At 57.7% G+C, this 23,174-nt stretch overlaps 2 protein-coding genes and 1 long non-coding RNA gene across 12 annotated transcripts in view; 2 read left to right on the forward strand and 1 right to left on the reverse strand.

Annotated features, from left to right (window-relative positions):
• Positions 1-852: 852 nt before the first annotated feature.
• On the forward strand, positions 853-4,488 carry HGH1 (HGH1 homolog). The gene is made up of 6 exons (XM_047841685.1): positions 853-2,123; positions 2,196-2,296; positions 2,398-2,496; positions 2,719-2,810; positions 2,903-3,025; positions 3,109-4,488. Exons 1-6 carry the CDS (start codon positions 1,498-1,500, stop codon positions 3,283-3,285), a joined length of 1,218 nt encoding a protein of 405 aa, XP_047697641.1. The 5' UTR covers positions 853-1,497; the 3' UTR covers positions 3,286-4,488.
• Positions 4,489-5,432: 944 nt separating this feature from the next.
• On the reverse strand, positions 5,433-7,067 carry LOC125156052 (uncharacterized). Its single transcript, XR_007148451.1, has 4 exons — positions 6,979-7,067; positions 6,548-6,655; positions 5,605-6,042; positions 5,433-5,516 (listed from the first exon to the last, which is right to left on the reverse strand). It is a non-coding gene; the product is annotated as an uncharacterized LOC125156052 (long non-coding RNA).
• Positions 7,068-10,963: 3,896 nt separating this feature from the next.
• Positions 10,964-23,174, forward strand: part of MROH1 (maestro heat like repeat family member 1) — a 63,969-nt gene continuing 51,758 nt past the window's right edge. For 6 of the 10 annotated variants that reach the window (XM_047842498.1, XM_047842499.1, XM_047842500.1 and 3 more), the window contains exons 1-2: positions 11,063-11,263; positions 22,130-22,196. In XM_047842498.1, coding sequence (XP_047698454.1) covers positions 22,175-22,196 — 22 coding nt within the window. In that variant the 5' untranslated portion in view covers positions 11,063-11,263; positions 22,130-22,174. The other 4 variants (XM_047842495.1, XM_047842496.1, XM_047842494.1 and 1 more) reach the window with 4 other exon arrangements.

Raw genomic sequence — 23,174 nt, forward strand, 5'->3', positions numbered from 1 at the left:
TCAGAGGGCTCAGAGGGCCTTGGCTTCCTTCTGAGCTGTCGAAAGCTCCCAGGACACTGGTCAGACAACTCGTAGGGCCCAGGTGTGCACTGGCTGTGGGGTGTGCCTTTGCGAAGGGCCAGTCTAGCTTTTACAGCCTTCTTTTGGGCCGTCAAGCAGCGGTTTGTTTCCTGTGAATGTTTTCAGCCTCCGACTTTAGAAGTTTCTTCTCCGTGGCTTTCTGGTTAGAATTTGTCCGCCACCCGCCCGCCCCAGGCCCTGAACTGTGCAGGGGCTCTTGTTCTGGGGCTGCCAAGAGGGTGGCCCTTTCCTCGCAGAGTAGGCCAAGAAGCCCCAGGACCTTTGTATAAAAGGACCCGTGCCAGCTAAGACAAGGACCAGGAGGCCTAGGGCGGTCTGCTGCTACAGGTGTTTCATGCTTTAAGTTATAAAGCCATTAAATTCTTTTTAAAATACCAACATGAGAGGGGCACCTGGCTGGCTCAGTCGGCAGAGTGTGTGACTCTTGAACTCAGGAGTTCAAGCCCCACATTGGGCATAGAGCTTGAGAAAATAAGTAAAAATAGATATATTTGTAAAAATACCAACATGAGAGGGTCGTCTAGGTGGCTCAGTCACTTAAGCCTCTGACTCTTGGTTTGGGCTCAGGTCACGATTTCAGTCAGGAGATCAGTGCAAAGTAGCACAGAGCCTGTTTGGGACTCTCTCTCCCCCTCTCCCCCTCCCCCCCTCCCCTGCCTTCCCACGAACTCTTTTTTTAATGCTTATTTTTGAGAGAGAGAGAGAAGGAGATACCGAATTTGAAGCAGGCTCCAGGCTTTTCCATATCAGCACAGAGCCTGACCTGGGGCTCCAAACCCACAAACCACCAGATCATGGCCTGAGCCGCAGTCCGACGATTAACCGACTGAGCCACCCAGGCGCCCCTCAAAATAAACATTTAAAAAATGAAAATATATCATGACCAGGTGGAGGTTACGTCAGGAAATACAGGCTGGTCTAACATTAGAAAGTCAACCAGGGGCGCCTTCCTGGCTCAGTCTAAGGAACATGCGACTCTTGGTGCCGGGGTGTGAGTTCGAGCCCCACACTGGGGGTAGAAATTACTTAAAAAAAAAAAGTCAAAGTAATGGACCATGTGACTCTTCCAGGGAGGATAGAGCTCTGCCCCACCCACGATGGAAGAGGGGCCACGTAATCCGTCAGCTACCACTGGCTGGTTGGTCCCCCTAGGACCGGGGTCACACCACATGCGACGATTCCTTGCGGGCGCCTCCAGGGCCACCCTCGGCCGCGGCGTGGGGCTGGGGGCGGAGCACGCAGTCCACAACGCGCAGGCCCTCGGTGTGGCTCCGCCTCCGGGCGCCGGCCCCGCCTCCGCACGCCGACCCAGCCCCGCGCGCGGAGTGGGCAGCCTCCCGACTGGTGGTTGCGGCTTCCGTTCCTCTGACGGGCCGGGTCTCAGCCCGGGTGGCGGCTGGGGTGATCCGCGCGGGCATGGGGGAGGCCAGGACTGGCGCGGGCGCGTTGGCTAGTGGGCTAGCTTCCGCAGGGTCGCCGATGCCGGAGGCCGGCCTGGAGGCGGAGGTGGCGAAGCTGCTGCCCTTCCTGGCGCCCGGGGCGCGGGCGGACCTGCAGGCGGAGGCGGCGCGGCACGTGCTGGAGCTGACCGGCTCCGAGCCCGGTCGGACGCTGCTGGCCGGCCAGGCGGCTCTGCTGCGGGCGCTGGTCGAGCTGGCCGCGGCCCCGGCCCCGGCCCCGGCGCGCGACGCCGCTCGCGCCCTCGTCAACCTCGCTGCCGAGCCCGGCCTGCACGAGCCGTTGCTGCAGGCCGAGCCCGAGCTGCCTGCCCGCCTGCTGGGCCGCGCGTTGGATCCACAGTGGCCCTGGGCCGAGGAGGCGGCCGCCGTGCTGGCCAACCTCAGCCGAGAGCCGGCGCCGTGTGCCGCGCTGATGGCAGCGCTGGAGGTCGCGGAGCCGGGGGAGTCAGGCCTGGGGCGGCTGGTGCGCGCGCTGTGCACGCCTGGCTACAACGCCCGCGCGCCCCTGCATTACCTGGGGCCAATGCTCTCCAACCTCAGCCAGCGTCCCGCGGCGCGCGCCTTCCTGCTGGACCCCGACAGGTGAAGCCCGGGGCTCCCGCGGGGAGGGGGTGGAGGTGAACAGGGATGGCACTGAGCGATCCCTTCCTTCAGGTGCGTGGTCCAGCGGCTGCTGCCCCTTACCCAATTCCCAGACTCCTCCGTGCGGAGGGGCGGGGTGGTGGGGACTCTCCGAAACTGCTGCTTCGAGCATCGTGAGTAGGGGTGGGGGTGTGGCGTTTGGGGGGATGGGACGGAGAGATGGCTTTGGGGCCCCGCTAGACTGACCCCCGTTCCTGTTCCCCCTCCCCCCCAGGACACCACGAGTGGTTGCTTGGGCCCGAGGTGGACATTCTCCCTTTCTTGCTGCTGCCCCTGGCTGGCCCCGAGGACTTCTCCGAGGAGGAGATGGAGCGTGAGTGGCTTGGGTGGAGCCTCAGGGTTCGCTGGGCAGAAGGGGACGCCAGGGGGGCGGGGGGGGGGGGGGAGGGGGGGCGGGGAGGGAGAAGATGCCCAGGGCTTGACCTGGCTGAAACCTTCCAGCCAGAGAGTTGCTGAGCACGAATGGGGCTAACCCAGGTTGGGTCTGGCCTGATGCCCGGTGCTGGCACCCAGTGGCTCGCACACACACCCCTAGGGCTGCCTGTTGACCTGCAGTACCTGCCGCCAGACAAGCAGAGGGAGCCTGATGCCGACATCCGAAAGATGCTCATTGAAGCCATCATGCTGGTGAGCAGAGGCCCTGCTGTGTTCATGCCGGCTCCTAACATGCCACACACGCGCGGCACGCTCATATCTGGATAACTTTTGCCCTCTCTCAGCTGACAGCCACAGCACCTGGTCGGCAGCAGGTGAGGAACCAGGGAGCCTACCTGATCCTGCGTGAGCTACACAGCTGGGAGCCGGAGCCCGACGTGCGGGTGGCCTGCGAGAAACTCATTCAGGTGGGTGCGGGGTTGGTGGGGAAGGGGGCGGGATGTCCGCGGTGCGCCAGCCCCAGCTGCTCACCTGCCTCCCCTGCTGGCAGGTGCTCATTGGGGATGAGCCAGAGCAGGGCATGGAAAACCTGCTGGAGGTGCAGGTGCCTGAAGACGTGGAGCAGCAGCTGCGGCGGCTGGACCGCGAGGAGCAGGAACAGCACACCCGGGAGCGGTCAGAGGAGCTGGCTCCGGAGCCACGAGCTGGAGGGGCTACACCCACCTGAGCTCCAGGCCTTCCCGCAGCCAGCTGTGGGCCTCTGGGTCTCCTTGCTCAGAGGTTGTTCCCTGCCGAGAGGTCTCTAGGGTGAATGTCCAATACGCCTGGGAGGGCGAGGGGACCTCTTTGTGCCCCGTGACTTCCAGCAACTCCGGTTGCTTGGAGCAGCGCCGGTCAGTCAGAGCTAGCCGTGCTCCAGGACTCTCAGGTGCCTCCAGGAAGATGGCTCACGGGCGGGACGGATAAACAGTGCAAGCCTGAGCAGCCCCGGAGGGCACTGTCGAGGTCTGTGCATCGGTGGGCGTCCAGGTATAAGCAGTGCCCTTTGCTGCCAGGCCCACCCCAAGTCCTCTATTGTGGGGTCCTCAACGTGCCCTGCCTGAGACCCAGCCTCAAAGGACTGACCTCGTGAGACTTTCAGCATCAGCCTGTCCTGGGATCTCCTAGGGCTGTGACCCCCTGGCCTGTCCTTGGAGTGCTTGCTGGGCACTGTGTGCCCATCATTCTCTCCACCTTCCTGCTTGACCTGTGCCCCAGGACGGCCCTCAGCCCCTTGCTGTCTTCTCTGGCCCGCCCTGCTGTGACGTACTTGCTGTCCGCTCTGACCGGGCCCTGTCCTTGGAAGGCTTCCTTGAGTGTCCGAGCCCTTTGCCTGACACACTCAGAGCGTCTCTGTGATGTGCCTGCATCCTCGCTCTTAAGCAGACCTCCCCCCTTCCCGCCCTTTGTCACCTTGGAGCCTCCTATGGGCCCAAGAACCTTGTCCTTCCCCAGCTCCTTGTGTGGTCCCTCAGTTCTAAAGCTGCCACACCAGGCCTGGTAGAGGGTCAGTGTGGCCCTCCCCCTGCCGCGCTCCTTTCCCAGGGCCATCTTTGGCACAGGATTCCAGAGTCCTGGCCTTCCCAGGCCCCTTGCACTCTGGCACTGGAGTGCTGCTGCCGCGAGAGCTCCCAGCACCCCCACTCCGCGTGTCCTCAGTCCTGGCACTGCCTGCAAAGCTGGGGGTCCACTCCGGTTCCTCCCGTTGAGGCCGGTCGCTTCGCGGGTACGAGGTATCTCTTTCCTCTCTGGTACTCTCTGTAGTTTTCCTCTCCTCCCAACTAAAAACGTGGCACGGAGGTGTGTTCTCCCGGGATGGTTCCCCGTGGCTGGTTGCCCTTCCTGCACAGAGACATCCACATCCCCTCCACAAAATAAACGCTTTATCTGGCCTCGCCTCTGCCCACCCATGGCAGGTAGTGCCCAGGCGTGGTCCTGATGGCAGATGTGGAGCTCCGCGATAGGAGCTACCTGGAGGCGCCTACCCCCAGGCTGGCTGTCCTCACGCTCCAGAGCCCCAGCTGGGCAGAGCCTGCGCCTCTTCTTGGGTCGGCCTCTGCGGCCCAGGCGGAGGCCCAGAAGCAGTGCCGGGGGCGCCGCCTCGGAGGCTCTGAGTCTCTGCCGGGCTCCGAGTGCTCAAGCTTAGCTGGCTTCTCTGCAACCGACAGCAGCGGGGGATCAGGAGGGGCGCCGAGGGGCCAGCCACCTGCCCACACCCCCCTCCCAGGGCCCCCACCCTACCTGGCGGCATCCTGAGCGTGGTGCCAGAGAGCGCGTGTGTGGCAGTGCGCGGCCACCTGCTGCAGGCCCAGGCGCGCACACGGGCGAAGCTGCAGCAGGCCCCGGATCGGGTCCCGGCACTCTGTGGGTGAGGGCTCACAGCTGTGGCCTCCCACTGCCCACTCTCTTCCCCCCCAGCTGCGTCCATCACCATCAACAACGCTGGCAGCGTAGAGGGGTCAGCCCATTCGGACCCCCCAAATGCCCGGAGGGAGTCAGTGCTTCACCATCGTGAGATCAGGGCACGGAGAGGGAGGGCAGCGTGCCCTGGGCTGGTGCAGAGCTCGGTGGGGCCGCTGCCTTTCCAGGCAAGGAGTCTGAATCGGGGCGTCCTCTAGCCCAGCTTCCCTGTCCCCTGGTTGCTGTGGTCCACTTACCAGCCTGGGTTGGGGGTGGGGTGCCAGGTCAGTCTCCCATGCCACTCCCTCCACGCAGCATGACCCTTCTCTGGAGCCAGGTCTCTCTTGCCTACTTTCCAGGCCCGAGCTGGGGCTCGGAAGGGACACAGGGTGTCCTCACTCACCTGGGGACATGCCCGGCCTGAAGGTGGGGCCATGGTGCATCAGGTGCAGCATGCGGTGGGCCTGGTGCTCCTTGAAGGGCAGCTTCCCGGTCACCGTGGCATAAAGGACGATGCCCCTGGGGGCACAGGCTCCTCAGGGCGGGCCCCCTCCCCTGCCCTCCCGCGGGTCCTGCCTACGATGGGGTGCCTGCGGGCGCCACTCACAGGCTCCACGGGTCAGCCTGCTCCCCATTGTACTTCTTGCTCACGAGGATCTCCGGGGCTGTATAGGCCACGGAGCCACGGAAGGTGCTCGGCAGCAAGCTCTTGAGGCCCAAATGGCCGGCGAAGCCAAAGTCTTTGCAGTGGGGAAGGGGCGGGGTGGGGGTTGGGCACAGGGCAGGCAGTCCCCCAGGTGAGGAGCAGGAGGGCGAGAGAGCGAGGGCTCGGGCGGGATGACTGGGGGGCAGACGTGGCGTGTGTAGGTTTCTGCAAGTGCAGCTGTGGGCAGGGGTGGGGCCGGGCCTCCTGGGAGGGCGGAGGGTCCAGCTGGGTCACGAGTCAGGATAATCTAGGGAAGAGGGTAGGGGCTGGGCCAAAGGCTCACCGGTCAGCTTTAGGAGGCCTCGGTCACCTAGGAGGGTATTCTCGCACTTTAGATCCCTGCATGGGGAAGGGGAAGGGGAAGAGGTGCTGGCCCTGGGCTCAGATGGGTGGCCTCTTGATGCGGGTGTGCGAGCAGGCTGCAGAGGCGGCAGCGCCCTCAGCGATGCACAATGCCAGAGCTGCGGCGGTGGGCCACGGTGCTGACAAGCTGCCAGAACAGTCTGCGGGCCTCCTCCTCATCCAGCCCCGGGCTGCAGCGGCGTTCCGACACCCAGTTGATGTGTTCCAACAGGTCGCCGCGGGCTGCCAGCTCCAGCACCAAGGAGGAGCGCTGGCTGTTCTGGTAGGTCTCGAACAGCTGCACCTGCCGGGCCCCCACCCACCTGCTGTCACCCAAGGAGGGGCTGTCCGGTGCATTGGATCAGGGTCTCGGGATGGGGCTGAGCCCCAAGCAGAGGGGTCCTGGGTGGAAGAGGGGGTGGGCCTGGGCAGCTGGAATGGTGACGGCTGGCAGCGGGGGATGGGCAGGACGGGCACAGGCTGGGTCGGGGCCTCTGCCTACCACATTCGGGTGCCTATAGGTAGCATTGAGTGATGATCTTTCACGAGGCAGGAACTTTTGGGAGAACTCCACAGGGGCCTCGGCAGTGGAGATGATCTTGACAGCCACCTGCAGGGGTGGGGGGCGGCCGTTGTGTGTAGACCACAGCCCCTGGAGGGGGACACGGACAGGCCCCATGTCCTTTGTGCACATTGCCAAGCTTGGCTGGGGTGAGGTTGGTAAGCAGCACCCTCGGGGGGCAGTGTTGGCCTTCCCCTTCTTTCCTGGCACTGATGTGCTCAAGGGGTTCTGGAACTGGGAGTAGCCAGCTTGCAGGAGCCTTGGCCTCCAGAGAGGATGCCAGATCAGCAGGAAGGTGCCTCAGCGGGGTTAGGACAGGGCCCACTGGGGCTGGGCTAGAGGGCGGTGGCCGAGCCTGCTGCCCACCTCACCATGGCATGGTGCTTGCCCCGCAGGTCGGAGGCCAGCTTGGCGTTGTCCTGCATGCGCTCACGTGTGGCACAGGCCAGGTAGACTTTGGAGAAGGCCCCAGAGCCAATCTTCCTGGAAGAGGGCAGGTAGCCATTGTCCCTGCATTCACGCACCTGCTCCATGAAGTTTCGCTGGCCCAGCTTTCGCCTGGCACTGCCCTTCACGGAGGGCAGGGTGCCATGGAAGGGGGCAGGGCGGTCCAGCTCACTGCAGGGAGTTGGGGGCAGGGAGCAGGGCTGAGGCCTGACTTGTGTCAGATGGGCTAGGGCGACAGGGCTGGAGGAGGCTGATGGGACCGGGGCAGAGGCCAGGCAGTGACCAGGGCTGAGAGCTCGGGGTGGGAGGCTAACACAGCCGTGGACTGGTGTGGGGCAGGGCAGACTCTGGGAAAGCAGGGGCAGATTCTAGAATGGAGGGTTCTAGAGCTGCCCCTGCATTGTGCCCTCGAAGAGGGGTGTCCTTCTCTCCCCCAGGACCTGCCTTCCCGGAGAACGTCTTGCTGGAACCGACCTCGTCCCCTGTAGGGCCCACTCTTTGTGGGGTGAGAACCCTCGAGGCAGGGTGAGGCCTCTGTGGGCCATCTGAAATGTGACTGGCCACAGGGACCTTTAAAGAAGCTTGTGGGGAGCATGTGGGGAGGGTAGCCACAGGAAGGTAAGCAGGGTCTCTAAGGACATCAAGAAAGAAAAGGAAGCACAACACATACTAGCAACTGTTTCAGCGAAGCCCCCTCATGCTTTGAGAGGGTACCAAGGTGGCAGCCAGGCGGGCTGCCGGAGAGGCTGAACCAGAAGGGCGTTGGGTGGGAGCCCTCTGGCTTTCTTCTGCTGTGGCCTAGAAGCTTCTCTCACCCAGGCCAAGGTCTACTGCAAGAGGCCTTGCCCCAGAGCTCTCTGGAGACTTGGACACATCCCCAAGGCAAGCAACAGTCCTGGTCTGAGCCCCCACCTCAAACCCTCCAGCTCTAGGAGACGGTAGCCAACGTGGTCGGCCCTTCTTCCCCTGGCCTCCAGAGTCTTCTCTGGGCACCGTTGCCCTGGGCAGTAGCAGCTAATGTTCCTGAGCACCTGCCTTGTGCCAGGCACTGCCCTAAGGAGTCACAGGAGCTGTGGCTGCCACCTCCCTCAGCCCTGCTTACTGTTCACAGGCCGTGCCCAACATGCCCATCCCATGGTAGGCGTTCACATCCGGGGGCTCAAACCGGATCACCACCGAGTGATTCCTGTTTTACAGGTGACAGTTTGGGCAGTGGAGGTTCAAACATGCAGCCTTTCTGCTGTGAGCTAGAGGGCACAGTGCTATGGGCTGCTGTCCTGGAGACAGCAGGAGAGCCTGGGTCTTGGTGGAGGGCTTGGTGAATCTGTGGACTTGACTTGTTCCCCACCGGGATCCGCAGCGGTCACAGTGTGCCTGTTGCAGTGAAGGCCTGGGGACGTCCTGGTAGGACGGGCCCATTTTCTTATCCCTGTTGGACCAGAGCCGCTTTAGAGTAGGCTTCTCCTTAATATTCCCTTGCCCACCCACCGCCCTTGTTTGGCAACTTGCCTGGGACGTGGAAAATGGGCAGACTAACAGGTTCCTTGCTGACTGAGGGGGTAGGAAAGAGAAATGGCTCCTGGTTTCAAGCAGAGGGGCTGTTATTCAGGCGTTAGGTGTTAGCAAAAGGGAAAACCATGTGGCTCTGGCCAGGGGCGTCTGTGCCTCTGAGTTGCTGCTGTGGAGCCGGGGAACCATGCCCCTCTTAGCTTCCCAACTCCCATCAGTGCCAGAACACAACTGGAAGCCAGTGAGAATTGTGAGGAGACAGGCAGGACCCCGCTCTGTCCACCCTCCCTTTGCAAAGTCTTTCCTGCCCTCCCCTCTCTGTACCCTCCGTCATTCATCAATTCTATGAAATTCATTGAGCACCCATCATGTGCCTGGCTTGGTGCTCAGCACTTGGGAGCAAGTCACAGACATGGGCGTTTCTCTCATAGAACTTCCAGTCGTAGAAAGGACATTGGCATTAATGTAGGAAAGCTGGGGTGCCTGGGTGGCTCCTTCCGTTAAGCATCTGACTTCAGCTCAGGTCATGATCCACGGCTGGTAGGTTCGAGCCCTGCTTCAGGCTGTGTGCTGACAGCTCGGAGCCCGGAGCCTGCTTCGGATTCTGCGTCTCCCTCTCTCTCTGCCCATTCCCTGCTCGCACTCTGTCTCTCTCAAAAATAAACATTAAAAATATATGTAACGCGGGGCGCCTGGGTGGCTCAGTCGGTTAAGCGTCCGACTTCAGCTCAGGTCATGATCTCACAGTTACTGAGTTCGAGGCCTGTGTCGGTCTATGTGCTGACAGCTCAGAGCCTGGACCCTGCTTTGGATTCTGTGTCTCCCTCTCCTCTCTCTGTCCCTCCCCCACTAGTGCTCTGTCTCTCTCTCTCTCTCAAAAATAAACATTAAAAAAAAACTTTAAATATATATATGTAACGTAATAAAGTCAAATGACAGCTGTGATGTGTGCTGGGACAGCCTGTGCCCTTGGGGCGTGAAGTCTGGCTGAGGCTGGGGAGGGGGGCAGAGCCAGAGGGCCATGCTGGGCACTGGCCATGGGGTGCTGAGGCAGGGCTTGGTAAGGAAAGCGAGTCCTCCAGATGTGAGCTTCCAAAAGGCCTGCCTCCTGCACTGCCCTAGCAACTTCTAGATGCTGTGGTCAGCCCCTCCCCCTTTCACCCAGTGACGGGCTGGAGTGGTTAGTGCTCTTCCTGAGGAGCCAGCCCCCCTCTGCAGAGCACCTCACCTCACCATCAGCCTTCTGGATTCTGTCCCTGTCTTTTGGGTTCCATCCCTGCAACAGAGCAAACTGAATGCCTTCTCTCTTTGGACAAAGAATGTCCCTCCCTGCACTGTTCAGCAGCCACCCTGCCCCAGTGTGTGCAGCAGGGCCCCTACTTTGCACCCCACACCATCACCCACAGCTGTCTGCAGACACAACCTGCTGCAAGATGAAGACATTTGTTGGGTCCTGGATGTTGTGCTGTTGGCCACTTCCTTCACAAGTCGTTCTTCTCACTTTCTGAGCTTCTGGAACGGCACTCTTTTTTTTTTTTTTTTTTTTTTTTTTTTTTGGTTAGACATGTCTACATGATTTCAGCCTTTGAGGGTGTGCAGGTGCCAGTGTCCCTGCCTGGGGTGCAGCTCTTTCCCAGCTTCTTCCCTTCTGAGTCCGAACACACCTCCTTCCACCTGCCAGCTGCGCCGCCTCACAGTGCTTGGTGTGTCTTGTTTGCTTATCACCTATCTGCTCTTCTCTCCAGAGCCCCGGGTCCCCAATGCAGAGACCTGCTCATCTCGTTGGCCGACTAAACGTGTATCTATCTGTTCGCGGAGGAGTCGGCGGCCCCGGGGTCTCTGGATATTTGTTGCGTGTTCAGTGGGTGCATTCCTGTGTGAGAGATAATAGGGCACGATACTGCTCGTGTGTGTCCAGGTTGGGTCCACCTGGCGTGTGCGCCTGGACAGGTGTGTGTTTGCGAGGGGACTGGCTTGGAGCACCGTGACGCGCCAAGCCCGAGTCCCCGGTGCGGCCCCCGGTGCGTTCCCCGGTGCGTGGAGCCGCGTGCAGACATCTTTGAGGTGTCAGTGCCCAAGGAGGACAGGAACAGACTGGGGGAGGAGGCCAGGTCCCGGGCGGAGGAAGAGGGAAGTGCACGCCCCGCGCCTGCGCAGTGACCGGCCGCACCCCTAGCGGCCAGCTCGACCGCGCTCGGGCCCAACTGTCAGCAGCTGCGGGCTCTGGGCGACCGGGGGCGGGGCGGAGCACGAGGCGGAGTTTGCGCACTCCTGCTCTCTGGGGCCTGGCGGGCGGGGTGGAGAGAGGGGGAGAGGGACGCGACTCCGGCCAATGAGCGCAGAGATCGTGTGGGGGCGGGGCCGGACTGCCGCGCGCCGGGCCGCGGTTGGCAGAGGGCGGCGGGGGCGGGCTCGGCGTGCGGCCCCGCCCACTCCGGTCCGGGGCTTGGCGGGAGGGCGGCGCCCGGGCCGCCGCGGCCGCAGCTTCTCAGGTAAACGGCGACCGGGAGCCGGGGACCGGCGGCGCTCGCTCGCAGAGGCGCCCCTCGGGGGAGCCTGGGCCCGAGAGTCTGGGGGCCACCCCCTCGGCCGGGCCGCGCGGGAATCCAAGTCGGGAGGCGCCTCTCCAAGGTCAGCGGACGAGCGCGAGGAGGGTCCCGGGCGTCGCGGGGCCGAGCCCGTCCCCTTCCCTGGGCTCAGGTGCGTCCAGTCCCCGGAGGAGCCGGATTTGCCGCGTCACAAGCCGGAAGAGGCCCGGCTGCCTGGCCCCTCACCTTCCTCACGCAGACTCGGGATGCCGAGTCCGGTGCCCGTGCCCTCCCTGGGAGGTGTGAGGTCCGCGCCCCTGCTCCCCGCCGCGAGGACACCGGGGTGTCCAATGGAGCAAGCCAAGCCTGAACTCTGAGAGCCCCAAAGCTCAGGGGGCATTGCATTTCCGATTTCTCCGACATTCAGGGAGGCGGTCCGGAGCGGGGAAGTAATTTGGCCAAAGTCACGAGGATTATTGGTCACAGAGTGTAGGTCGCAAAGCTGGAAGGGCCGCAGGAAACCCAGCTCTCAAGTCCAGGGGAGAGCTGGGTGGTGCGCGGCCGGGGCTGGCCCCCAGGCCCGGATGCTGGGCTCCGACCTTCCTGCAGTGCAGCGGTAGGCCCCCAGGAGAGGGTTCTGTCGGAGCGAGCAGGGCTGGACTGAACACACTTGCACACTCTCCCCTTCGCCAGCCTAGCCGAGGTGGGGGCGGGGCTGACCCGCTCAAGCGAGCTGAGTACCGAGGGGTGGGGGGGGGGCACAGAGGCGTGGCTGTGTGGCGTTGGGGAGGGGCAGGTGGGGCTGCGGTGGAGGCTGGCTTTGGGGCAACAGTCTTGGAGGCAGCGACCACCTTGGAAAGGGATGGTGGTAGGGGTGAGAAGAAGAGGGTCAGTGAGCGGACCATAGAGTGCCGGGCGAGGTGGAGAAACAGGAAGGGGTGGTGCTGGTTCCTGGCCCAGATATCTGAGCGCCTGGTGACAGGAAGACATGGCAGGTGGGTTGGGGGCCATGGACAGGTCAGGGGTAAAGGTGGTGAGTTGAGTGCTAGAGCTGTCGGGGTTGAGTGGTGGCGCCTGGTCCAGATGGGGATGCCCAGCGGGCACTGGGCCCCAGGAGACCCCCGTGGGAAGCGCCAGTCATGCGAAACTTCAGCAGCGGCTTGACTGTGATGTGGTTCCATCTCACGCCTGTAGTCCTGGCAGCCCAGGGGCCTGAGCATGCTGCTCTCCGCAGCGTCCTCCTTTCCAGGCCTCTGGCCGTTGTGGTTCAAGCGGGCCGGGGTCTCCCATCTCTCCGTGGTATCACAGAGGAGTGACCGGAGTTGAGCTCACTTGGTTACCTTGAAACCAATATGCAGGCTGCCGGCTTGTTCAGACCTGCACCTCAGTTTCTCATCCCCCCCGCCCCGGGGCTGTTAGCTGCCTGCAAACATGGTTGGATCAGAGGTGGCACCTGCATTCGTCGCTAGTCCCGTGTGCTTGGAAGCAGGTGTTTGCGCTTAGTTTTCAGGCCTACGGTCCGCTGAGGCCCAGGTGAGCAGTCGGGTTGAGGCTGGTCTGCAGCCGCAGATCTCGTGAGTCCCATGAGCCAAGTTATTTGATCTCCTTGGGGTGGGGGCTCCAGGAAAGCCCCTGTGGCTCCTGGCCGGTGCTTAGGGGATACCGGCTGCCGGAGTTACAAGGACTGTGGTTTCTTTGCCGAGCTGGAGGGCTACCTGGCTTTGGGGGTTTGCATGTGAACCCAGTGACACAGCTTGGCATGACTAACGTTGAGAAATAGCGTAATCAAGTGACTGTGAGCAATGAGCCGTGGACTGCCTCTCCCAGGTCATCAGCCCACGTCCTTGTCGGTAACTCTGGAAGTCTGTTCTTCCTCTGGCTCCTGTGCCAGAGGGGAAGTCCTGGGGCCTGCTGCGGGGGTGGGGGACATTCCTGTGACCCCACAGGGTGTCCTGACTTCCCAGTCTCCCACACGCCTGTCAGGTGGACTCATGGCTGCCTCTGGGCAGTGGTGCCCATGGCCTCCTCACCTCCCATGCCCCCTTCTGACACTTCGCTGCAGTTGGCCCAGCATCTCTGTGCCCTCCGCGTGCGACGTGGCAACCATAATACACCTGGGTGCCCTTCAAGCCAGGGGCTTGGACTCTGGGCTTGGACGGCACCTGGTCGGCTTACTAAATGCGGTTCAGTGACTGTTTAGTTGAGGTGAATGAGGAGGAAGCCGCTTCTCCGCTTCGCTACAGGGTGTAGGATGCAGACAGGGAAGACCCTGTGAACCCTGCCCTCGTGACCTCTGCGGGCGCTTCAGGGCGTGGGTCCCGGCTGGGTCCCGCCCTGCTGTTACCTAGCGATGTGTCTCTCTCTCTGTGTGCGTTAAAAGAGATGGCGCCTCTAAGGTACCGCCCGGGCGGTCAGTGCTCGGCACACGCTGCCCGTGAGATGCAGGGTGCCTTCCAGACCCTTCCTTGTCTCTGCACCCTCTTCCCCTGCAGAGCCTTCGCCTTGGTTTGCCATCAGCAGTCTGCTCGCCGTTGGCTTGTCTTCATAGAGAGCAGGGTCTGTGCTGCTGTCCCTGTGGGTCCAGTGTCAGCACACGGGCCACCCGGCCTGGGGCAGGGGCAGCGGACGGGACCCTACAAAACTGGTCTTGCTCAGCTGGGCACACTTTCCTTTTCCGTTTGATGGTCAAGCTCCGCTCCTTGCACTGTGGTTCATACGAATGTACCTGCCCACCACTTTCTCTCATTGGTTGTTTTTGTTTTTTTATACAAATCTGACCAGATCTCTGATTGGTGTTTGGGTTTCTTCTAACATCTCTGTGCACTTGTGTGAGGGTTTCTGTAGACAGAAGGTGGGTGTCAGAAGATGGGTGACGCGATCGCACGGTGTGACCCTTAGGGCTCTCGGCAGATGTCCCACAGGCTCTGCTGCCTGTCCCCGCTGTGCAGTGACTACGGCACCGATGACGTCCGATGCTGGTGGAGCAGCAGGCCTCCCTGCAAGCCTTTCCCTTGTGACACAAATGGAGCCCGTGCCCGAGTCCTGAGCTAAGCTGCCTGCCAGTGCGGGGGAGGCCAGGGCTTGCCCCTCTGCCGGCTGTCTCTTCTGGAATTGTGTACCCTCTTTGTCCATTTTCCTGCTTGTCGTCCTGATGTAGGTGAGCTCCTTCGCATGTTAATGTGGGACACGTTTTCCTCTTGTTACACCTGTTGTGAGTTGTCCTTTCTCTTTTGTTTACCTTCTGCTCTGGTGGTTGGATGAGTTGTGTGCGCACGGAGGCTTGTGTGCTTAGGTATAAGTGTACGTATATGGTTTTCAAGTCTTATGTATGCTTTTGACCTTCAGAAACTTTAAACTTTTATATTGTCAAACTGAGCGGTGTTCATTAAGCTGTCTGTGTTTTTGTGTGGGGCTTAGAACGTCCTTTTCTACTTCAAGATGATAAAATATTTACCTATATTTTCTCTCTTTTTTAAACTGTATTTATTTAAGCAATCTCTGTATTCAGTGTGGCGCTCAAACTCATGCCCCCAAGGTCAAGAGCCACACACTCCATGGGCTGAGCCAGCCAGGTGCCCCTGCCTGTATTTTCTGCCAGGACTTTTACATTTCATTTTTCCATTTAACTCTTATGTGCATCTAGAATTCGTGTTGGAATAAAGAAGGATGTGGGGAGGCTAACGTTTTCCCTAGTGTTTAGCTATTTCAATGCTATGTATTGTTGACTAATCTGTCTGTAGGATGTAAAACCCTTTCTTGTATAATACGTTTACCTCCTTATTGGTGTTCATTTCTGGACTTTCTATATAGTTCTGTTGATTTAATACACTTTAATATAAATCCTCCTCTTCCTATACTTTAAAGAGTTTAATTGGCTATTCGTGTATGTTCATTCTTTTTTTAAGTTTATTTATTTATATTAGAGAGAGAGAGAGAGCCAGCGAGCATGTGAGTGGGGGAGGGGCAGAGAGAGAAGGAGAGAAAGAATCCCAAGCAGGCTCTGCACTGACAGTACAGAGCCCGATGTGGAGCTTGAACTCACAAACCGTGAGATCATGACCTGAGCTGAAACCGAGTCAGCTCTTCAACCGACTGAGCCACCTAGGCGCCCCCGTGTTAATTCTTCTCTATGAATTTTGGAACCATTGCATCAAGTACCCTCCAGTATCCTGAATCATATATTTACACATTCAGAAAGTTGACAGTTTTACAATATTGAATCATACGGAAGGATTTTGCTTCTATTCCTTCAATGAGCAGTATTTAAAAAAATTCTGTGCACACTCAGGGTAAAAACCAAAACTTTTCCCCTTGCAGTGCAGTGGAGAAGACAGGGAAACTGGAACATACAACTGATCTTATATTCATCGTGTGAACAGAGGGTTGTGGGAACATCCCATCACTTGCCGGAAGGTTGGGTGAGCAGGAGTCCCGTGGTAGAGGCCAGGCAGGACGTCCTTGCAGAGGTGCCGAGAGTCCAGGCCGTGGCCAGGACACCTAGAACGTAAAGGACGGAGAAAGAAGCAGAGAGGGGTTAGGGCCTGGGTCTGGGTCACGACAGCCCATGGTGAAGGCGTTAGGTTCTGTGGGCAGCAGGAGGACTGGGAAGTCGCGGTGAGGCCTGCTGGGGTCAGCGTTTGTAGAGGTCAGCACTCTGGGCACGGAGGAGGCGTGTGGGGGGTGGCCCAGGCAGGACGGCCCATGAGACAGGCGGGGTACAGGACCTCGGTGGGGCAGTAGGGCATCGACCGCCTGAGTGAAGGGCAGAAGGAGGGGAAGGAAGGCAGTGGGGGGTGCTGACGTTTATTACACTGTGTCTGTCACCGAGGGGTGTGACTTGGTGCCATTAATTTCATTCCCTTAACGGTGTATTCGAAGAGGAGAAGTTTTTCGATGAATTTAAGTTTATCAAGTCTTTTTTTTTTTTTGGCGTAGATTTTGCCTTTGGTGTCAGTCATGGAGATTTTCTTCTTTTTTTTTTTTTTTCCTCCCTCAGAAGTTTTTACAGTTTTAACTTTTACATTTAGGTCTGTAAATCATTTTGAGTTTTTATACGTGGTGTGAAGTTTAGACTGAAGTTTGTTTTATTGGATGCAGATGCCCAGCTGTGCAGCACTATTTGTTGACGAGACTATCCCTTCTCCCCCGAATAGACTTTGTACCTTTGTTAAAAATCAATTGGCCATATAAGTCTTGATGTCAGGTAGGGTACGTCCCCCAATTTTTTTTTTTCCAGAAGTGTTCTGGCAATTCTAAGTCTTCGCACTTTCAGATGAATTTTAGAATTAGTTCGTCCATTTCTACAAAAAGCCTGCTAGGATTTTGACTGGAATGCATCTGTAGATCCATTTAGGAACAACTGACATCTTCGCACAGTATATCTCTCCATTTATTTAAGTTTTCTTTAACTTTTTAAAAATTTTATTTTAGCGCGTGAGCGGGAGAGAGGGGCTGAAGGAGAGAGAGAGAATCTTAAGCAGGCCGCACGTTCAGTGTGGAGCCCAATGCAGGGCCCGATCCCATGACCCTGGGATCATGACCTGAGTCGAAATCAAGAGTCAGATACTCAACAGACTGAGCCACCCAGGAGCCCCAATTTTTCTTTTTTTAATGTTGTGTATAATTTATTCATAGTGAAAATATTATATACATATATATCTTTTAGCTTACCTCTAAGTTAGTTAGCATATAGTGCAGCCTGATTTCAGGAGTAGATTCCTTAATGCCCCTCCCCCGTTTAGCCCATCCCCCTCCCACAACCCCTCCAGTCACCCTCTGTTCTCCAGATTTATGAGTCTCTTATGCTTTGTCCCCTTCCCTGTTTTTATATTATTTTTATTCCCTTCCCTTATGTTCATCTGTTTTGTCTCTGCTGTCAGCACAGAGCCTGACATGGGGCTTGAACTGATGAACCACGAGATGATGCCCTGAGCTGAAACCGAGAGTTGGATGCTTAACCAACGGAGTCCCCCAGGCGCCCCTGATGTACTATTCTTCTTATATGTTATTGGGTGATTTGATAAAATATCGTTAAGAATTTTTACATTTGTGCCTGTGAGGGATATTGGCCTATGATTTTCATTATTTGTAATAACTTTGCCTGCTTTTGTTATCAGAGTAACGCTGGCCTCATAGAATCAGTTGGGAAGTATTCCCTTGTTTTCAATTTTCTTGGAAGAATTTGTGTAGAGTTGGTATTATTTCTTCCTTAAATGTTTGGTAGAATTCCCCCAGGGAAGTCATTTAGGCCTTTCATCTAGAACTTTCTCTTTGGGAGGATTTATTTTTTTAAGTGTATTTATTTTGAGACAGAGGGAGCAGACGGGGAAGGGACAGAGAGAGGGAGAGAGAGAATCTCGAGCAGGCTCCGCACCACCAGTGCAGAGCCCGATGCGGGACTCTAACTCATGAACGGCGAGATCACGACCTGAGCCGAAACTGGACGCTTAACTGACTGAGCCACCCAGGTGCCCCTCTACGGGAAGATTTTTGACTTTTTAAATTTGCCGAGATTTGTTTTAATGCCCAGAATGTAGTCAGTCTTGGTTAGCATTCCGTGTGCTTTTGGAAGGAATATACTACTTGTGATGAATGGATGGTTCTATACATACTACTTAGGTCAAGTCGGTTGACAGTATTGTTCAGGTCTTCTGTACCCTTACTGATTATCTGTACAATTGTTTTGTCAGTTATAGAGAAATCTCTACTGTAATTTCTATTTTTCTATTTCATTTTGCATTCCTATTCGTTTTGGCTTTGTGATTTTTGAAGTTCTGCTATTAGGCACATAAACGTTTAGGGTTGTTATGCCTCTGAAACCTACTCTGCCTATTCGTATCGTTACTCCCGCTTCCTTGCGACTGGTGTCAGCCTCATTTTTCTTTACCCACCCTTTTAACCTCTTTTTTTTTTTTTTTAATTTTTTTTTTCAACGTTTATTTATTTTTGGGACAGAGAGAGACAGAGCATGAACGGGGGAGGGGCAGAGAGAGAGGGAGACACAGAATCGGAAACAGGCTCCAGGCTCTGAGCCATCAGCCCAGAGCCCGACGCGGGGCTCAAACTCACGGACCGCGAGATCGTGACCTGGCTGAAGTCGGACGCTTAACCGACTGCGCCACCCAGGCACCCCTACTTTTTAACCTCTTTATGCTAACATGTGTGGTCTTTCCTGTGGTTTCTTGTGAAATACAGTTATAACTGTCTAGCTGTCCTTGTCTATGAATTCTTCTGCATCGTTTCTGGATCAGTTTATATTGACTGATTCATTCTCATTGTGGGTTGTTTTTGTTTTGTTTCGTTTTATGTTTTTTGGTTTTTTTTTTTTTTTGTTTGTTTTTTATTTTTTGCTGCTTTGCATGCCGAGTAATTTTTTGCTGGATGTCAGACATGTTATTTTACCTTGCTGGTGCTAGGTATTTTTGTGTTGCTATTATTCTTGAACTTTGCTGGGATGTAGCTAAGTTACTTGGGAACAATTTGATCTTTTCAGGTCTTTTTTTGTTTTTATTTATTTAAAAAAATTTAAGCTTTATTTATTTTTGAGAGCGAGATGGACAGAGCGTGAGTGGGGGAGGAGCAGAGAGGGAGACCCCGAATCCGAAGCAGGCTCCAGGCTCTGAGCTGTCCGCACAGGGCCCAACACGGGGCTCGAACCCACGAACCATGAGATCATGACCTGAGCCAAAGTCGGCCGCTTAACCGACTGAGCCATCCAGGTGCCCCACTTTATTTGTTTTTAAATGTTTATTTATTTTTGAGAGAGATATAGAGAGAGAGAAAGAGAAAGTGTGAGTGGGGGGGGGGGGGAGCGCAGAGAGAGAGGGAGACAGAGGATCTGAAGTGGGCCGCGAGCTGACAGCAGAGAACCCGATGTGGGGCTTGAACTCACGAACCATGAGATCCCGACCTGAGCTGAAGTCAAACCCTTAACTGACTGAGCCACCCAGGCGCCCCTTCAGGTCTTACTGTTAGCTTTGTTAGGTGAGAGCAGACAGCGTTTAGCCTATGGCTGATTTTATTTTTTTACCAAGGCAAAACCCTTTTGAGTGCTCTTCCCAATACTCTGAATTTTGACGTTTTCCCCTTGGGCTGCTGGGAACAGCCCCGTTCCTGGTCTGTTGTGAGTTCTGGCGATGTTTCTGCTGGGTTTTTTGGGTAGTTCTTTCCCTGGCTTTGGTAGTTTTTTCTCAGATGTGGTGCTTGAATCAGTTTTCTGTTGCTGCTATGATAAGTTACCACGGACTTAGTGCCTTAAATGACGTATATGTATTTTCCTAGAGTCCCTGAGAACTTTCGGCTGGAGGCGGTAGGGCCGTGCTCCTTGCTGGGGTCTCTGGGGAGAATCTCTCCTGCTCTTTCACGTTGTTGGCACAATTTGGTTCGTTGTGGCTGTAGGACCGAAGTCCCTGTTTCCTTGCTGGCTGTAAACTAAGGGACACGTCCGGCTTTTAGAGGCCACCCAAATTATGTGGTCCAGAGCCTCCTTCCTCTGTCTTTAAAGCCAGCCAGGGGGCGTTGAATCCTTCTCACGCTTCAAATTTCTCCTCCTCCTCCTTCCATCTCCTCTCTTTGCCCCGCTGGGAGGGGTTCTCTGCAGTTTAAGGATTTACATCCACCCTTCCGCTAGTCTCACCCGCATAAGCCAGGGGAGTCCCCCCACCTCAGGGTCTGTACCCTTAATCCCATCTGCTGAGTCCCTTTTGACATGTAACATATTCACAGGTTCTGGGGGTGAGGACGTAGGCATCTTTGGGGACATTACTCTGCTGCCCAGCACTGACCAGTAAGTCCGCCAGGACCCTCTGCAGATCTCTGGAGTTCTCTGTGGTGCTAGCGTCTATAGACTGGCGGGACCTAGGTCTCCCAAGATGCTCCCAGTTGTCTCAAGCCGGGGGTATTGCCGGGTCCCGGTGATTCCTCCTCAGCCTGGATGCACCCTCCGGGCCGTGAGCTGGAGTGGCTACAGGGCTCCCGTCCTTCATTTCCTGACGTCCGTCACCCTGAGAACTGCAGGTCCATGTGTTTCGTCCAGCTTTTTAGTGGTTTGGGTCAGGAGGGCACTTGGTCCGTTACTCCCGTCTGGGCTGGGAGCTGAAGCCTCTTACACTTGTCCCTTACTCTTCGCTCCTGCTTGAGTTGGGTGCACGTGGCCTTTTGCACTTGTCGGAAGAGCGTTTCGAACTTGGAATTTGAGTTGGTTTAACCTGTTTCTTCCTGGGTAGTGGAGACAGGCAGCCGTGTCCCCTCTGGGGACAGCCGCTTGTCTCGTAGATGCAGACCAGGTCTAGGCATCGGGATTTGGGTTCTGTCTGAGCATGTGTCGCCACTGCCTTTGAGAAGGTCTTCGGATTCTTTCTGGAACCCGCTGCCAGCATACTTCATACCCTGCCTGATGGCTGCGACCTTTCAGCCCTTCATCCTTTGTGGGTTTGGGCTTTTTGGCCGCCTTCTTGCTCTGCCACAAGTGAAATGTGTGTTTCTATTTCTTGTTTTCCTTGTTACTTTTGGATGCTTTCCAGGAAGAAAGGGGAAGCACCTGGCTGATGCCAGCGTCTTTGAACCAGTGTCTTCTCCTTCTGCTTTCTCTCTGCCTGGGATTCCTGGAGATTCCTGGTTCGCTAATTTTATCTTGTTTTCTAGTGTTCTTGTGGGTTTATTCTTTTAAAACTTGCATCTTCGGGGCACCTGGCTGGCTCAGTCGTGGAGCGCGGGACTCTTGATCTCGGGGCTGTGAGCTTGAGCCCCATGTTGGATGTAGAGATGCCTTGAAAGTAAAATCTTTTTAAAAATTGAAAAAAAGTACTTGCATCTGCTCTGGTCATCTCATTGAGGTTTTGGTGGGGCACGTGTGTGTGCTTGGGCCGGTCTGCCTTCCTGGGCATGTGTGGTGTTGTCACTCTCTTATAACTCTGCCACCACTCGCCCCGGGATTTCTCACTTCCTTCCTTCCTGTGTCCGTAGCCAGACGAGTGTCCTCTTGCTTGGTTAGGGCCAGGTCATGGCACCTCCTCTCTCGTCTCTGTCCTTTTATGGATGAGAGGTGATCAGGGGAGGGTCCAAGATGGAGGCGACCCATCGAGGGGCGGTGGGATTGCCAGCCCACGGAAGCCACCAGTGTTAGAAAGCCGTCAGCTACAGCGCCGAGGGCCTGAGGTCCCTCTGACCTTATAGGACCTCGGAGAGCGTCACGTAGGTCCGAGCGTGGCCCTGCGCTGAAGAGGCAGGGGCATTTGCCTCCTGGTGGGTTTTACTCTCGGGGCCCATCTGCTGCACGGGCTGCCTCGAGGCGCGTAGTGCCTGAAAGCCACATCTCTCAAATGCCAGGGGCGGTTTGGATGGTCGGTCTCCTCTGCCAGTGAACCCGCCAGACCCCATGCTGCCCTCCCAGCGTCTCTCGTTGTGCTAGAATTCTCGGGCACGGGGTGTCAAGCCTGCGGTGATCCGCCTTGTCCTTGGCTCTCGGGGACAGGTTTCCCTGCTGTGCACAGACTGCGGGTGACGGGTGACGTCAGCCTCGTGCGCGCCCTCTCTCGTTTACAGAGTGACTGAAGCTGCTGTAGGTGGAGTCGGGGGCCACGTCTGCCCCTCTCACCGTGCGGGCTCACATCACCCTGGCCGGGCTGCCGGGTGCGGCAGAGGGGAGCTGGGAACCGTGGGGGGAGGGCGCCTTCCGCCCTGCGTGACCGCCATCCGCCGTGTGCCAGATGGCTCCCTCGCGAGAAGGCACTGATGTCCTGTTTCACGCCTGTTTTTTTAAGCTTACGTATTTACTTATTTTTGAGACAGAGAGGGAGAGAGTGTGTGAGCAGGGGAGGGTCAGAGAGAGAGGGAATCCCAAGCAGGCTCTGCGCTGTCAGCACAGAGCCCGATGTGGGGCTCCGTCCCATAAATCGTGAGATCATAACCTGAGCTGACATCAAGAGTCGGCCGCTTACCCGAGCCCCCAGGCGCCCCTGAAATCATGGTTTATACAAACACGGTGACGGCCTGTAAACCGAGGACTCTTACGGTTTAAATGTGTTTTCGGTTACTCCAGGTTTGAGAAGAAGCTGCCCGAGCCGACGCCGGTGAGGCGGCCGAGATGGCAGAGCCCTACGTGAAGAGTGAGTGAGTGGGCTGGGCAGGGACACGGGGCAGTGGAGCGCCTGCCAGCTTGGAGTCTGGGACCCGGCCGAGCGTGGCGTTGAGTGAACGGGCTTTGAGGGAGGCACTGTCGTGTGGCGTGAACAGGCTCTCTCCGAGCTCTCGGTAAAGAAAACGAGGTGGTTGTCTGCGTAGCTGCTGAATCAGAGGGGGCCGATTGGGCTGCAGGCTCCGTGTGGTGTGGGGAGTGACGTTTGCCGGGTGAAGGGGGCTTTGTGCTCCGAGTAGGGGGGCCCTGTGCCTCTGCCCCTTTCTGCACAAGACCTGGGTCCCGCAGCCACCCTGGCTGTCCACCCTGTCCCTGCCCCCAGGGCCAGCGGTTTGCTGAGGCGAGGGGAGAGACGTCCTCGCCCCACAGAACGCCTCCCCCAGGAGTGAGGATCCATAAGCGCCGTTCGCAGGCCCCGGGCCCTGGGCTCTGGGGACACTTGAGGATGGCAGGGTCCTGTCCGGGGGCACCGAGCCGGAGAGGTCTGGCTCTGAGTGTGGAGCATTGACCAGCAGGGATGGGACGGTGGAGAGTTGTCTCTGGGGGCAGGTGGCAGACCTCGGGTGCTGCCCGGTGTGGGGTAGATGGCCACCTAGCCCTGAGTCTATAACACCTGCCTTTTACAGCAGCCACGGTCGGGGGGGCGGGGGGCACGAAGCAAACACAGCCTGGGACGGAAGGTCAGGGGTTAGCCAGGGTGGCCTCGGAGCAGCCGGCCGGCGGGTCCCAGACAGAGACCCTGGCGAGCAGGCCGGAGGGAGGCAGTGTGCGTGCAAGAGTGCCTCGGGTGTGTGCGGGCGAGGTGTGCAAGGTGGCCAGGCGGTGGGGCCTGGGGGAGGTTGCTGGGGCAACGGGAAAGTACAGGGGTCGGGGAAGGGGTAGGCGTCCTCCAACTCACAGGCCGAGGCGCTGGCTGGCGGGGTCGGCCGGGCCTGAGCACGCACGCCGG

This window comes from Prionailurus viverrinus, chromosome F2 (assembly GCF_022837055.1).
Source record: "Prionailurus viverrinus isolate Anna chromosome F2, UM_Priviv_1.0, whole genome shotgun sequence".
In the NCBI taxonomy this organism is placed as follows: Eukaryota; Metazoa; Chordata; class Mammalia; order Carnivora; family Felidae; genus Prionailurus; species Prionailurus viverrinus.

Coding starts and splice junctions, on each gene's coding strand:
- HGH1 (XM_047841685.1), top strand. CDS start 1,498: ATGGGGGAGGCCAGGACTGGCGCGGGCGCGTTGGCTAGTGGGCTAGCT. Junction 2,124..2,195: donor TTCCTGCTGGACCCCGACAG/GTGAAGCCCGGG, acceptor CCCTTCCTTCAG/GTGCGTGGTCCAGCGGCTGC. Junction 2,497..2,718: donor CTCCGAGGAGGAGATGGAGC/GTGAGTGGCTTG, acceptor ACACACCCCTAG/GGCTGCCTGTTGACCTGCAG.